A 15,167-nucleotide genomic window follows, 5' to 3' on the forward strand; every position below is an offset into this window, starting at 1 on the left:
ACGGCTTGCACAATGCACCCCTGTAAACTACACCTCACTGTGGATGCGACTCCAAAAAGAATCCTTGACTAGTAGCTGAAGGGTTAAACTAAATGGAGTCTCAGTGTCAGACTTCTCTTTCTCTGGTGCTCTACTTTTCATAAACATCCAAGCTATCAGAGGCTGTGTTTACATTCATGAAGTAATTTGGCTGTTGTTCTGCTGAAGGTCTTGTTTGGTGTAAGTTGTTTACATGCATCGTTGATATACTGCATTACACTAATTAAAGTAAAAATCATGATTCAATACACAATAGTGACTGAACCTGACGATGATAAAAGCCCTTATATTTGCGGTGTTATACGAACTATACAAACTCGTCAAGTGACGCACAGTGGTAAACCCGCTAAATATGGGCGATAGGCTTTATTCCCACTGCCAGTAAACACAGCATTCCAGCACCCGAGTCTACCTTTCTGTCATTTGTGTGTGTGTGTGTGTGTGTGTGTGTGTGTGTGTGTGCGTGCGGGTAGGTTGTTTGTGTGTGTGTGTGTGTGCGCGTAGGTTGTTTTGTTGCTGTGTCCATGCAACGTCACCAACAGGAAGGAGAACAAGTAAACACTAGACAACAGCATGAACAGAGGTCTTTGGAAACCTTTCAGTGGTTTCTCTTCTTTATACATGTCTTACTTACTCAGTCTCTCTTTCAAACTCGGTGCAGACTAATTTGGAATAATGTTTGAGCGCCGCTTAGGAGGGGATGGACAGTAATTAGTGACAGCGTATCATTGCATGTCGTCGATCCATTTTGATACTATTTATGGACAGTATTTTCTCTGCAAAAGCCATCTGTGTATTTACATTCAGTTATTACCTCCCTGTACAGTCGTTTTGTTGTTATTGTCAAATTGTCTGCCCACGCAAGCATGAGGGATTCACAGCAGCACGTTATCTAATAGCACGTAATATCCCATTGATATCAGACCCACTGTTTACTCTGTTAACATAGTGTAATAAGCTGTATTAAGTCATTGCTAATGCAAACAGAACAACCTTCAGCCGCTGCGCCACATTAAGTGTTATTTAGTTATTGTGAAGCAGCCGCAGTAAAAACATAGTATCATCAAAAATGCATCAAAACAAAGATAAGCATTTTTGACTGTGTACTATTTCGCAACTGAAGTTGCAGTTATTACTGACCGACTTCCTAGTTCCTTAAAACAATGAGAGTCTGTTTGGCTGGAAACAGATACAGCTGCTTTTCTGTTGTATTTCTCACAAAGTAACTGCACAATGAAATGTTTGCTGTCATATTAAAATTGCACTTGCTGTTACCACGGTAACCACGGGTGCCCCTAAATGAACCAGGACTTAGTCTGCAACATTAATGTCAACAAAAGCCACAAACTCTGGATATTTATATATAAATTAACTATATTCTCTGTGCATTAAAGAGCAGAGAGCCATTAGTTTTCAAAAGGCTTTCACTTGACAATTAATATGGAGCTGTTATGACAGGATGCACATTAATTGAGGGAGAGACATTAGACTGCACAGTTAGATCAGAGGCTGATTGCTCCCACTGATGCTAGCAGCGGATGACAGGGCAAAAGATTCCAGTGGTAACAGTGGCGGAGAGGCGGAGAGGCGGTCCGCCTTAAAGGATGAGTTTCAAGAAGTCTCTGCTCTCTTTCAAGACATTACATGATTCAGTCGAGTGTTACGGTTTGAATAATTGATTGCAGGACTACTACTCCAGCTATAGTAATGCATACTCTGCTTTGAGTGCAAATAAAATTTCTCCAAAAAGGACACAAATCCTCCATCCCCAAACCCCAAACCTTTTCCACAGTGGAAGAAGATGATTTGGGAAATACTCACGGCTCTATGCTGACTGGAGTGGCCTCGCTCATAGCAGATAGAACGGGTGGTGTGATGTCGCAGCTGTCTGAAAGAGCAGAGACAAAGTCCACTCAGTAAAGTTACCAGAGAAGTTTTTGCTGTAATCACAGGAGTTTAATTCTAATTCCTGTACTAAAAGTTACAAAATAAGGTTAAAAACAAATCAAATGCAGGCTTAATGTTAGTAAAGCAATACTCAACTTACAGCCCGCAGGTCAAATCTAGTCCCTAAAAGGGTCCCAGGTGGCCTCACAACCATTTTTATTTCACAATAAAAATAAAGTGATTCACACAGGGAATTGTTTTTGTACTTTTAGTATACATAATATGTCAAAATGGATACAACAGTATCAAAAAAGAGCTTCTTTATCAAAAATAGCTAGTTGAGGATACCCAGCACTCCAAGACAGAGGTCCTAGCTAGGCCCTGAATGTCCTAAAATCTTCATCCTTGGGTTTCTTGAAAGGCGCTGTATAAATCTATAAATATGTATAAATGGCCCCAAAGCAAAGCAGGCTGAGTATCAGTGTTCTAGTATTTATGGATAATTCAGGGATTTTTACTTACTGGAGCGCAACAGGCTGCGTGTTGCTGATTTGGGTGTTGCAGGAGGCGGCAGGCCCTGACTGCTGGCTGCAGCAGACGACAGGAAAGTGGAGAAGTACAGGCCGGAGCCCTCGCGGACGGGGCTGAGGATTGGAGGAGGTGTGTAAGGGGGAATGGAGAGGGGGTTTTCGGCGAGGCGGACAGGGGAACGTAGGTGGCTCTGGTAGGGTGTGATGCTGGAGTAGACGGGAGGGGCGATGAATAAGCCAGGTTTGGGCGGTGGGATGAAAAGAGGCTCGGGCCGAGGACGCCGTTTGGACTTTTTGCCGTCATCGTCTTTCTCCCCTTCGGTTCCTCCATTCTGGTGAAGAAAAATGACTTTAAGCACGAACACAAAAACTCAACAACAGATATGCATGCTCATTACTAATTGACCAAAAATGTAATTGTGTTGATATTTTTTCAAAGTACCAATAGTCATTCCTTACATCAAAGAGAAAATATGGTTAAAAAAATTGTAACAATCGATTCTGTCTCTCAGTTCTAGCAGTAATGAAGTGCTTTTGAGGAGATACAGATATCCAAATATCTATCAAGATATAACCTAAAAATATTGCAATTTAATTTTCAGCCCACATCGCCCAACCCTTTTCTCAACAGTTATCCAAACAACCATTGACATCCCTAAAGAATATGCATCTCATACTTCTGGTGTTTTGTGCTTTTATCCTGAGAATAAAAGAGAAAGAACAAGGCAAACCGACCCTCAGCTGTATGGCACATAATGTACAGTATGTCAGTGCTAAACCCTGATAATCTGCCTGATCTGGGACATAACAACCAGTTCACCAAACCCCCCAACCCAAATGAACAGGAAAAGGGAGAAAAGTGTGGAGGACTGAAATGGGGGCAGGGGAGACATGCAGTACGGTGGGGGGAAGGGAGTGTGTGTCGGCAGGATGATGTGGCACAAACGCAAGGACTTAATAGATGGAGTCTGACAGACTGAAGACAGTGGAGCACCACCCTGCTACCTCCCCACTCCTTGAAAATCAATTCTTACAGTTACACAAACATTGCATGCATAAGTATTAAAATGCGCCAATACAAAAAATTTATCAGAGTTTACCAACTGCAAAAAATAAAATAAACATCAAAGAATCAAATATCAAATTTGCTCGCCTGCTCTGAGCTCTCTGACAAGGAGTTCCTGAGTGAGCGTCTCCGGGTGACGATGACTGAGGGCTTGTGGTCAGCACGGCCGAGGTCCTGGGGGTTTGAAGGCCTGGAGTGCCAGCTGGAGGTCAGGGCAGCGTCGTCTCTGTCGGGAGAGGAGGGCTCCTGCCGCCGCACTGGAACAGACACGGGGATGACAAGCGGAAGGAGGCTGTCATCTCGATGCCGCTTGGCGTTCAGGCCCTCTGATTCAGTGGGACTCCACGGCCTGTGGGGCTCCTGATAAACACAGAGGATGAGGTGTTATGATGCTGTTTATACACTGATTTCAACATCAAGAGCATATGCAAGTTATTGCTTGCAGATTGCAAATTTTGCAGAATTGTAGACAGTCAACTCGAGATGAAATAGTAAGTTTCAATTAATTATAATAAGTGAGGGCACAGACAATTTAACAACAGAAATTGTTATTAAGAATGCTCACTGTTCAGACCCCTGTTGAAACGTGTGAAACCGCAGCTCTCAAGCTGATCATATAAAGACTTTCGAGTGACTCATTTTCAAATACATGAACTAGTAAAATCAAGTTCTGTGACAGTTGCAAGAAACTTACAACATAAAGGCACAGTTCGCCCGAAAACTGAAAATCACATATTTTTCCTCTTACCTGTGAGTTATCAGTCTAGATTCGTTTTTTTTTTTTTTTAACGTGAGCTGCAGAGTGTTGGAGATGTCGGCCGTAGAGATGTCTGCCTTCTCTCCTATATAATGGAGCTAGATGGCACTCAGCTTGTGGTGCTCAAAGTACCCAAAACTCAACAGCAACGTCTCTTTCCAGAAACCATGACCTGATTATTAGAGATAAGATAAGATAATCCTCAGACCATGTTAGGAGAAGTTTCACTAGTATCCTTTTTCTTTCTACCAAAACCACACCCGCCATACGTATCGTTGTGCAAAAAGACGGCATGGACGAGTGGCTCGTGCTCGTGACAGCGGACATGCAAACAATAATGGCGTCCTCCTCGGCTGATTCGAAACATTAGTTGCCTCAGTGGTGCTAGGTGAGCTAGCAGTAGATGCATGCTTCCCTTTGAACAGTGACACGGTTGGCGGGTGCAGTGTGGTAGAAAGAAAAAAGTTCCTACATGTAACTGCTAACAACAAGGTCTGTGGATTATCTTGAGTAACAGGGTCATTATTTCTGAAAAGAGACTGTTTTGAGAGTCAGACATCTCTATGGCCGCTATCTCCAACACACTGCAGCTCACACCAAAACAATCCAGAATGATAAAGAGCACTACAGGTAAAAAAAGAAAATATCTGTAATTTTAATATGGTGGCAAACTGTCCCTTTGATTAAGTAATAGGAGCTTAGCTTTCCATCTTAGCACACAACAGCACAATAAATCTTTTTTAAAAATGACTAAGGTGGTTGGGTGGCTGTTAATTCACCTGGGCAGGCTGCCAAATTATAATCAATACAGTTAATGAGGAACACTGAAACCTTGCTCATTACCTCACACAAAAACACAAATCAAAGAGAAAATTATGTCAATACTCAAATGAAGCATAAGCAGAGAGATCAATGCAGCATTAAACGAACATTAGGTGTATTCCAAAGCAACAGAGACCAAACACAGTGAACAATAAGAGAAAAAGAACGAAGATAAAGTTTTAAAAAATCTGTCTTGGATTAGAGTATTTTCACTGCTTTACCTTAATGTCAGAACGTGATTTCTAAAGGAAAAAAAGACATCTTTGTATCGTTCTCTTCAAAGCCAGACTCCATTAACAAAAACAATGATTTAACATCGCTGAACACAGGAGCTGCTGTTCTACCACTGAAGCGATCAGTGAACTTGTTTGTATTATTGTGTGACTTCAGCTTTTAAACGGGTTAGTTTGGATTCACCAAAGTCAGCCAGTGACACAAGGGGGTGTCGGTCATGGAAGCCATTCATGGCTTGTAAAATCAATCAATTTTAGTCTCCTTGTGCATCAAGCACTTTGTTTGATTTTCATACTATTCTTTGCAGCTGCAGACATGCAGGCAGCAGCACAGAGGTAGAGAAAGAAACTTGCGGCAAAAAATGTTATTGTGCATTTATGACCCGTCATTAGCGCCATTGGCTTGTTTACTATGATTTACTATTATTATATGAATGCCGTTGTCACACTGAAGATCTGCTGAGACCCCTGCAATCTTTAAAACTTTGTATGGAAAACAAATGAATCATCAAACATTGGTATTGCCCACTAAAATCCAATTCGACTGGCCTGATTCTGAGATGGGTTAAGCCAAAGACTTTTTTAGGTAGCTAAAATGGGGTTTGTTGCTGACCCCCATTCATAGCAGTACACTGCTTAGCTCCTGTGTCTAACTCCTACCTGCTTCTTCAAACTGGGGGCGTCATCAACTGTATGTAATACACCAATTATGGATATGTACCTCATTCAACCCCCCTTTAAAAAAACTGAAACTATCCCTTTAATTCACACATTCACTGGAGAAACTAGTCAAAGGAACCGTCCCCGTAAGCATTCTCCACATTTTTTTCTTTGAAAACCCATAATGAGTGGGCATGAGCAGCCTGTGTGCTTTAGAGCAACTCTGAAGCAACTTCAAAGCCCTCGAAACCACCAAATCATCGAGAACAGATGCACGTTGTCACTGCACGCTGCATCTTCATGGGCAGGGAGGCATGCAGCAGTGTGGCTGCGCTGGATCTCGTTGTTGCTGGTGGAAAACTCCAGCCCCTACACCAGAGAGCGGTGGGGAGATATTCTGCTGAGCACTGCAGGCAGGGCAACCCTGCACCCCTCCCTGTATGGAGGGGGGAGGGCAGTCGAGGCCAGGCTGGAGTTTCTCTCCTTTGATGGGATGGGGGGAGGTGTGCAGGCATGTAACCAAACACACTGTCTGTATGATCAGCCACCCTGTGAGGCGAATCCAGGGCACCGCCATGCTGAACTACAGACATACTGACTCAGAGCTGTTTGGCAACAAGAACTTGTTGCACAATCAAGACTTTCAGCACACAAACACAGATAAGTGTCTGACTTCACGTGGTACGGCCAGGGCTGTTTCATCAGGTTTGTTCATTGATTCAATGACTGTGAGCTGAAAAGCACATATTTGTGAAGTATATATTTACCTCGTGACACTATTCACAATGCAACGTCTTGTTTTAGCTACAGATTTTCCCCACAAGGCAGAGCTGAGCGGCCCTGTTCTGTGGTGTAAACTCGGCTGGGCGTTGATTACACTCGGCATCTCTTCCAGCAACATGTTAATCACAAACAACACAAGTTTTGGCACAGTTTTCCTGGCAGTTACTTTGGGCCGTTTGTTCCAGTTCCTGCTCTTGTTTGGGGAGTTAAGAGTCCCACTGCAATTATACCCAGAGATAACACTAGATTTTTAGCTCTCGCCGAGATATTTGCAATTAAGGCTTTTCAAGCTTGCAGTGATGAGTTTAGATATAAGGTGAAAGGCAATCACAGGGATTCCAGGTTTCCTGCAGATAAAGGCGAGGTACATTTTAAAACTTTTTTTTTTAATGCGACTTGGATTTAATTTTAAGACCAGTTTTACAAATGTTCAAAACTCTTTTTAGAGTGCAACACATGGAAGACAATGAGCATATTATGTTGAGAAATTGTTTATTAAGAACAAACAATGTCAGCATTGATTCTAGGCTAATTTGAACTCATTACCTGCATCATCTGCGATTTGGATTTTTTTTTATCTGCTCATATTGTCAAAATGTGTTGTTGTTTATCCTTAACTTGTTAACGTTTAACCATATTATGTTCCTTTTTACCTTAATCTTGTTTGTCTTAACCACTGTCCATATTGCATCTTCATATTGTATTTTTTCAATTATTTTAGGATGCCAATTAACATCATGGGACTACCAATGAGAACTAGCTCCCCAAATAACTCAGGTGCATTAACATTTGTTTTAATGTGGATTAATGTACACTGTCTCTTAAAAAAATAGATTATAAATTACATTATCATACAAAAATCTATTTATTTTACCAAAAGAAATGAAATATCTGGCATTTCTGGAAAGTTTTGTGTTCAGTGCTTAGTTTGCCATCAAGTTCAAGAAAAGGTATTTATTCAATTATTTAACATAAAAAAAGATGTTGACTGTTAAAATCACTGAAAAATCAATAAAAAGAATTGGAATAATCAAACTAATTCAAAATGATTATACACTTAAATAAATAAATAGATGTTACTAATTATTTTGAGATTTTACAAGGCAATGTCTGAAAAAACAGTCGTAAAATCCTACTTCCCATATCTGAGCATTTTTAAGACTGCTGAGAATTAATTTAAGTCAATACAGTGACAATTAAGGCCATTTCAATTCAATGTCTTTTAAGACTTTTTAAGGATCTACGGGGAACCCTGGATTCAGAAGAACACTCAGTCCTTTTCTGTTAAAGGTTATTTAACGGGAGAGGAAAGAGCTGAAGAACACATGAGACCGTAAAGGAACATGGAAAACAGAGAAAGAAAAAGGATCAAACATTATGAATCAAATTTCAGCAACTTACCTTTACAACGTGTGATGGCAGAGACTCCATTTCCGAGGCCTTCTGAGCGAGGGTCTCCAGGTTGACCTCCTGGGACACCCTGCGTTTCCTCCGCGTGCTCTGAATAACGCCCGTCGGGGCTGCCTGGATGTCACGGGCCCCGTTCTGGGAGCCCTGCGGCCCTGGGGCAGCCTGATCTGCAGAGGCAGAGAGAAAAGGGTTCTCTGATGGTGCCCCGCCTTCCTTCGAGAGCCGCCGTGACCTGCGGAGCTGCGTTTGGGACTGTGTCTGTTGTTGGGACTGGGGCTCAGACTGGAGAGGGGGCGGCAGCGGCAGCGGATCTGATGGCTGCTGGGGTTCTGGGGTGATGTCTTGGATAATTGGTTCCTGGATTTTTGGGGGAGCCGGAGCAGAGGACTCCTGGGAGTGTACCACCACGGGCTGTGGGTGCGGGTGAGGGTGCGCATTTTGTGCGCCGGGGTAATAGTCAAGCACATGAGGGTTTTGTTGTTGCAACTGCTGATGTTGCATTTGCTGCTGAATCTGGAGCTGTTGTATCTTTTGTTGCTGCTGCTCGTGCTGTATTTGTTGCTGCTGCTGCTGCTGCTGCTGCTGCTGCTGGAGCTGTTGCTGTACGTGCTGTTGATGCTGAATGATCTGTTGCTGCTGCATTTGTTGATGGTGCTGCTGCTGAATTTGCTGCTGGATTATGTGATGTTGCTGTTGCTGTTGCTGGCGCTGTATTTGCTCTTGCTTCTGCAGCTGCTGCAACTGGTGAGCGGGTTTGGCTTGTGTTGAATAGTTGGGGGGGTTCGGGAGGGTTGTCCTGTTGCCTTGAAAGGTCTGGTAGTAAGCCGGCAGGTGCTGCTTGGGCTGTCCAAAAGCCAACTGGAACGGCTGCAAGACGGAGCTCCCTCCTGGGTGGGATGTGCTGTGCTGTTGGGTGTTTAGCGCTCCAGGTTTCAAGGTCTCCTGGAAAGCCTGGGATTGCTGTTGCTGCTGCTGTTCCCAATCCAGCCCCCGAGCTTTAACAGCATCCCTGTATGCCTCAACTGTGGGCCCCAGAGGCTGCTTCTCTGCAGCTCTGTTAGCAGGCTGCTGATGCACCTGTAAGCTTGCAGCTTCGTGCATCGACTTCACAAATGCATTCTGCGTCCTTGAGTCTGTTACTCCTCCGATGTAATTAGCAAAGTTTTGTCCCCAGTTACTCATGGTATTCCAGGTGGCGGCTCTCTGCTGCTGGGACAGAGACGGCTGCTGCTGACTGGGCTCCTGATGAGCCCATTTCATCGGCACAGTCTGCTGATAATGACCCCGGCTCTGGTCGCCCTTATCTGGGCTGAAGATGACAGAGTTCAGGTACATGTGAGGAGCCTCAGGATTAGAGGTGACGGTACTCGCCGCCTCACTTTGTCCGGGGTCTGAGGCGGTGCTACCGGGGACATAGTAGGACCCCTCAGGGTGCTGAGACCCCTCTTTCATTGCTATGCTTTGTTCGTTGAAAAACGTGATACGTTTGCCTGTTCTTTTGGCGCTGGCTTTCTGCTGGGCTGGTACACTCATGACGGGCATGAATAAGCCGAGCCAGTTGGGTATCTTCAGCCACACCAGCTATAAATGCTCCACTGGATCACACTCCAAAAATCAGCGAAATAAAGCTGTGAAACTACACTGACATCAGCAGTAAGGTCAGCCGAGATAATCTTTTCCCCTCCTTCGTGACCCCCTCAGAGGTCGGCGGCCTGGGGTGAGCAGATCTGAAGAAGTCCGTGTGTTTTTCTCATTCATGGGCAACACCCTGTACAGAGAAAATGAGAGAGAGGTCAAGCATTGAGCCATCAGACTAAAGGGGTCCCCACAGGGGGGGGGTCTCATTATCATCCCCGCCTCAGCCATGTAAAAACCTGCTGTTTGCTTTTTCAACAATAGACCTCCACTGAAAGGTATCGGGTGTGAGAATAGAGGAGGGGAGGAGTAGCTCTAAACTGTGTCATTATTCACTAAGCTCACATGACAGAGGGATAAGGTCCTGCATGCAGGCCAACACGTATACCAGACCTGTCTATGCTAAGCGAAATCAATAATTCCTGGAAATGTCATTACAAGATATTAGTGCGCTATGTTTAAAGAAGTATTTCATTGATATAAAGAAGATCCTCACATAAAACTAGGTCATCTCTGCAGTAGAAAGACACAAATACCTTTCAAATTGGTGCAACGTGACCAGAGAAAAGAGAACAAAAGGATGTTTTTGCTCAAGAGGTGGAAAACCTACAACTACTTTAAATGTGGTTGTCATGCGTTTCATGCCAACTTCTGCATTGCGCAATGCATATTGTTTGCAGAAGTAAGGTGGTCACTTTAAAGATGTGGTTATTGTGTGAAACATGTTGTGTTTCATGCTGTTGTGTGTGCCTACTCTCCTTTGCTGTGTGGGGCATCAGCTTTTTGAGTATTGTTTATTAACTGTATGTATTTATATCAGACTGTTAATTATAGAACTACGGATGAAAATTCACATCTCGCTAAATCTGGTGCAACCACAATGTTATTGCACATTGTCGTTTTGATAAATTAAATAAACCAAACTTAACTAAACCAGAATGCTACATTCTCGCTGGTGGGTGACATAATGTGGACTAGTCCGTGTGAAAAAATGGTGGCTGGACCTCGTATTACAATTAAGCACTGAGTTAGAACATATTTACGAAAAAATTTATACAACTCGGTAACATAATCTTGGTGTGCGCTTGCTCAGCGCTGCGTAATTTTACTACTTACAATTTAACGACATATTTCTGTGTGCGGCACACTGCAGGAGACTTAAAAAGAAAAAGCAATTAGTGGCTAGTAAAAAGAAGAAGAAGAGCAGCTGGAAATGTCCACAAATAATTAAAACAATGAGGTTCGGGAGCTCTTTCACCTCCAAGCACAGGACGAGATCAGCCGCCAGATAAGATAAGGTAAATAATTGTGATTGACATGTTATTTCTTTATTGACTGACGCATTCGTTAAGTCACATTAGTGGCCGACACTGTTGTGTCACATGTCACGCTCGCCACGCCTACATTGATTGCAGGATGCCATGATGCAGTGTATAATCACACACTGGAGGTGAATGATGTCGCCATCGTTTGGTTCTATGTAAAAACACAAGTGCAGTGCACAGAAGGGACTTTGTTGCAGCTCTATAGAGCAATCTATGTGTAAAAGCAGCTATAGAGAGGGGCTGGTGTGCCTCTTGATCAGCTGTATACTCTGTGTGTCCTTGGTGGCGGCAGATGACAGGCTATACGAAAATGTGGAAGTACAGCCTGATGTTCGATCAACAGGAGAAGGAGTGATATCTGGGCACTGGAGGAAAGTTTCCCACAGTTAAACTACACATACTACTCACATGGTTATGATACAAAACTGGTAGAAAATTGGTGAAGTATCCCTTTCATAACGAGCCATAGCACAAAAAAATGAGGGCCACAACTTGACACAAAAATCCCCTCTTGGCTCAACTGACCTGTAACAGAAGCCCTCTTTCCCGCCAAACTGCAGAACAGACAGCATGTTAAATGTGATAGAAACCTCTTTTTACAACCGAGTGACTCATGAGATGCAAAAAAAAAGGGAATCCGTGCCCTTTGAACCGCGGCTGCACACTCAGAGAGGAAGGGCAACTGAAAGTGAGCATGCATGAGTCATGATGAAACCATCTCTGCGAGGGAAAAGTCAAAACGGCCTTGCAGGCTTCGATAGGGGATCTTGACAATTGCCATGGCAACCCACGGTGATTATCAAAAAAAATATATTATCTGACAGCAAGGTTTTGGAGCAGATTTTTTGACACGGTGCAGCCTGCCAAATTCTAAGATGCACACAGATCCCGACTGTTTCTGTTAAAAATTTCAATTCTTGCTCCATCTGGGTGAGATAAAAATTGTGTCACTCTTGTGCAACAGAAAACTATTTTTTATCTTTAACCCTTTGAAACCTGAGCTTATTGGTTTGATTTCTTTCAAAAACATGGGAAGAAGGCAACAAAAGAAGAAACGGCCCAAAAAATGAGCAAAAAGTACAAGGAAAAAAGAAGAAAATTGAATGACCTGGAATGAAGTGCTTTGAAAATTATAATTTTGTAACACAATTTTAAATGTGTAATTATGTTAATCAGAAATGTTGTTATACGCCCGGCTTTGTTCTTTTTTCTCTTAACATTATTCCCTAGCTTTTAAAAAATATTTTCCTAAATCGCCCTATTTCCTGCAATTTATGAAACATCTCTTACCAAGTTACTCATTGTTTTTTCTCTTATGTTTCTGCAAGAAATCGCACCAATTTGCTCAGGGTTCAAAGGTTTAAATACTTGTGAAAGGCATCTGAAAGCAGCACAAGAAAAGTGATGTCAATCCAGGGTTTCAAAGGGTTAATCTGCAGGATGCAAAAAAAGATTAATAACAGCAGAATCTCAAAACATTCATCTCTGACAACCTAGGAAGTGACTGATAATTGTCACCCTTTACTCTGGTGGCCTAGTAAAACACACGCTTCTTAAAATAGATAGCTGCAGCTGTTCAGATCCTGCACTGGCCCCTGGGCACCACTGACTGAGGAAGCTGAATGACCATGCTATGTGGCTAACAAACAGTGCGTGTGTGTGGGTGTGCATGAGCAATGCCGCATGCCTTTTTGCAATGTTGTCAAAACCTATAAAACATCCTTTGTGAAATAGATGCACATACAGTACTGTGCAAAAGTCTCAGGCCACTTCAAACTTATTTCAGCAAGGTTATGACAATCGTACAAACTTAATTCTCAGCATTCTCTTTACTAAAATACAACCAGAACATACAGGAAATACGCTCAAAAAAAATTTCAGAATACCACAACGTCAACAGGGTTAGAAATGCAAGTATTTAGTGTGACCTCCCTTTCCACAAAGCATGTCTTGAACTCTCTTGGGCAGACAATATGAGATTTGAAATTCTGATGTTCCACCAATTTGCATTCAAGACGTGTCCAAAGCTAAATATTGATTGTTCATGCTCTCTGTATTCTTCGTATCTTAATAAAGAGACTGAGATATAAATACATCTTTAATGCAACTTTGCTAAAACAGCAAATCTAGGGTGGCCTAAACACGTTTGCACAGTGCTATGAATACATTTCCTTGCAGGACGAGCAAAAACACAACCATGCTGAGCGAGCACTCTCTGTGCATTTAACATCCGAGGTCATCGTGACGCAACCTTACACAAGCCTAGCCAAATAAACAAAGTAACACGTTAAATTGGCTTAAAATACATGTCAAGCACCGTTAGCCGCCCTAATCCATCGCTGTTTCCTAATATAAATCTGTGGCACAGCTCGCACACACAGCAGCGTGCATGCTGGGCCCTGCAGCGTGCAAGAGACGACACATAAAGGAGAATATAAGAAGAAAAACACGCTGAGTCCTTCCACGAGATGACTCTTCCTGCTGCCCCCCTTCCTCCCTCCACATCACTTTCTGTGGCCAGCCAGCTCAGCGCTATTTACGAGAAACCCTTTGTTGCAGAAAACGGATTATCCACTCACTAATGCCATTGCAACCGACGATGCAACCTGCATGATAAAAAGTGTGGCGGCCAAAATACGCCGGATCGAAGTTGTCAACAGCGATGATACGTCACCTGCGTGTTTCTGTGCAAATTGAGGCATTAAAAACATCCGACACGAGATCGACGGCGAGGTAAACAAAACTTTGTCAGCAAGCTGTGGCGACAATAACACGCACAGTCGAGCACAACAACAACAACAACAGTCATCGACACCAGCCCTGTCTGCCCCGATACTTACTGTGAGGAAAGCTGCTACTCGCGGCAGCTCAGCCCCGCAGGATCGCAGCTCTGTGCGGCCAGCAGCGGCAGCAGGCCCGCGCCATACAGACCCGCGATGATGACTGCATACATCCCCAAGGTTGACTCATGCTATGCTGCTGACCTCACTCACTGGTACTTTTTCCCCTTCACCCCCCTCCTCGCTGTAAAGTCAAGAGGAAAAAAAAGGTGGGGGGGCCGATGCGTAAACAGAGTCCTTCCCGGTCGGAAACGGAGCGCTAATGTGCAGAAACGCGGGTGCACTCCCGCCGCTGCGTGTTGCACATTGTTGCACAAGGATTGCACGGGGGAAAAAAAAGCTAGCAATGCGGCCTTTTGCTGTACATCAGCTCCCTCCGTGTCTCTGCTTGTCTTGTGATCCCCCCCCCTCCTCTCCACCTCCCGTCCACAGCCACCACCAGCTCGATGGCCACACCCACTTCCATGCCCAAATAAGGCTTTCCTCTGACACGCAAGGCGCCGTAATTTACGGAGCAAGATCCCTCTCACTCCATGCGGGAAATTCCAACGCACATGGGAGGACCGTAGGGATGAAGGGGAGAGGACGCACCCGGCTGTTTTACTTTCACTCGCCTATCAGACTATTACTTGAGTAAAATCTTAAAGCATGTGATATTTACAGTCTTAGTAAATATCCGATACTTTGAAATATATATAAATGTATTATCAAAATTCAATATGCTGTTAAATTGCAAATACAAAGACATAAAGTAGCACTTAGGATAGTTATAAATGTATGTATATGTACATATTGTGTTGTACATGGCAGCATAATAGACATTTTTATAATTCAGATATTAACATACTAGTTTTACACATTGTAATGTAGCATAATGCACATATTTCTATATTTTTACACACTTTACATACTTAGCATACAAGTATACATATTTTTTATTTTATACTAGTTTTAAACATTGTAGCATAATGCACATATTTTCTGATTTCTGATACACCTCTTATTTTAATTCTTATTTCTACGTAACATTCTCTATGCTTTACAGCAGAGCAACTGTAATATATCAAAATTAAGTATTTCTGATTCTGAAACTGTATTTTGTTAGTGTTTAACATGTGAGGTACAGCATAAAATAATACCTAGTGAATCCTTAACCTGGCCCAAAATGTACTGTAAAACA

The 15,167-nt window shown here is 43.0% G+C and overlaps 1 protein-coding gene across 1 annotated transcript in view; it reads right to left on the reverse strand.

Annotated features, from left to right (window-relative positions):
• The window catches only part of mideasb (mitotic deacetylase associated SANT domain protein b), a 32,064-nt gene extending 17,660 nt beyond the window's left edge, over window positions 1-14,404 (reverse strand). Inside the window, 5 exon segments of the mRNA XM_042500212.1 lie at window positions 1,861-1,927; window positions 2,449-2,788; window positions 3,610-3,882; window positions 8,179-9,955; window positions 13,988-14,404. Coding sequence (XP_042356146.1) covers window positions 1,861-1,927; window positions 2,449-2,788; window positions 3,610-3,882; window positions 8,179-9,729 — 2,231 coding nt within the window. The 5' untranslated portion in view covers window positions 9,730-9,955; window positions 13,988-14,404.
• Between the last annotated feature and the right edge of the window lie 763 nt (window positions 14,405-15,167).

Source organism: Plectropomus leopardus, chromosome 14, assembly GCF_008729295.1.
Source record: "Plectropomus leopardus isolate mb chromosome 14, YSFRI_Pleo_2.0, whole genome shotgun sequence".
NCBI classification, from domain to species: Eukaryota; Metazoa; Chordata; class Actinopteri; order Perciformes; family Serranidae; genus Plectropomus; species Plectropomus leopardus.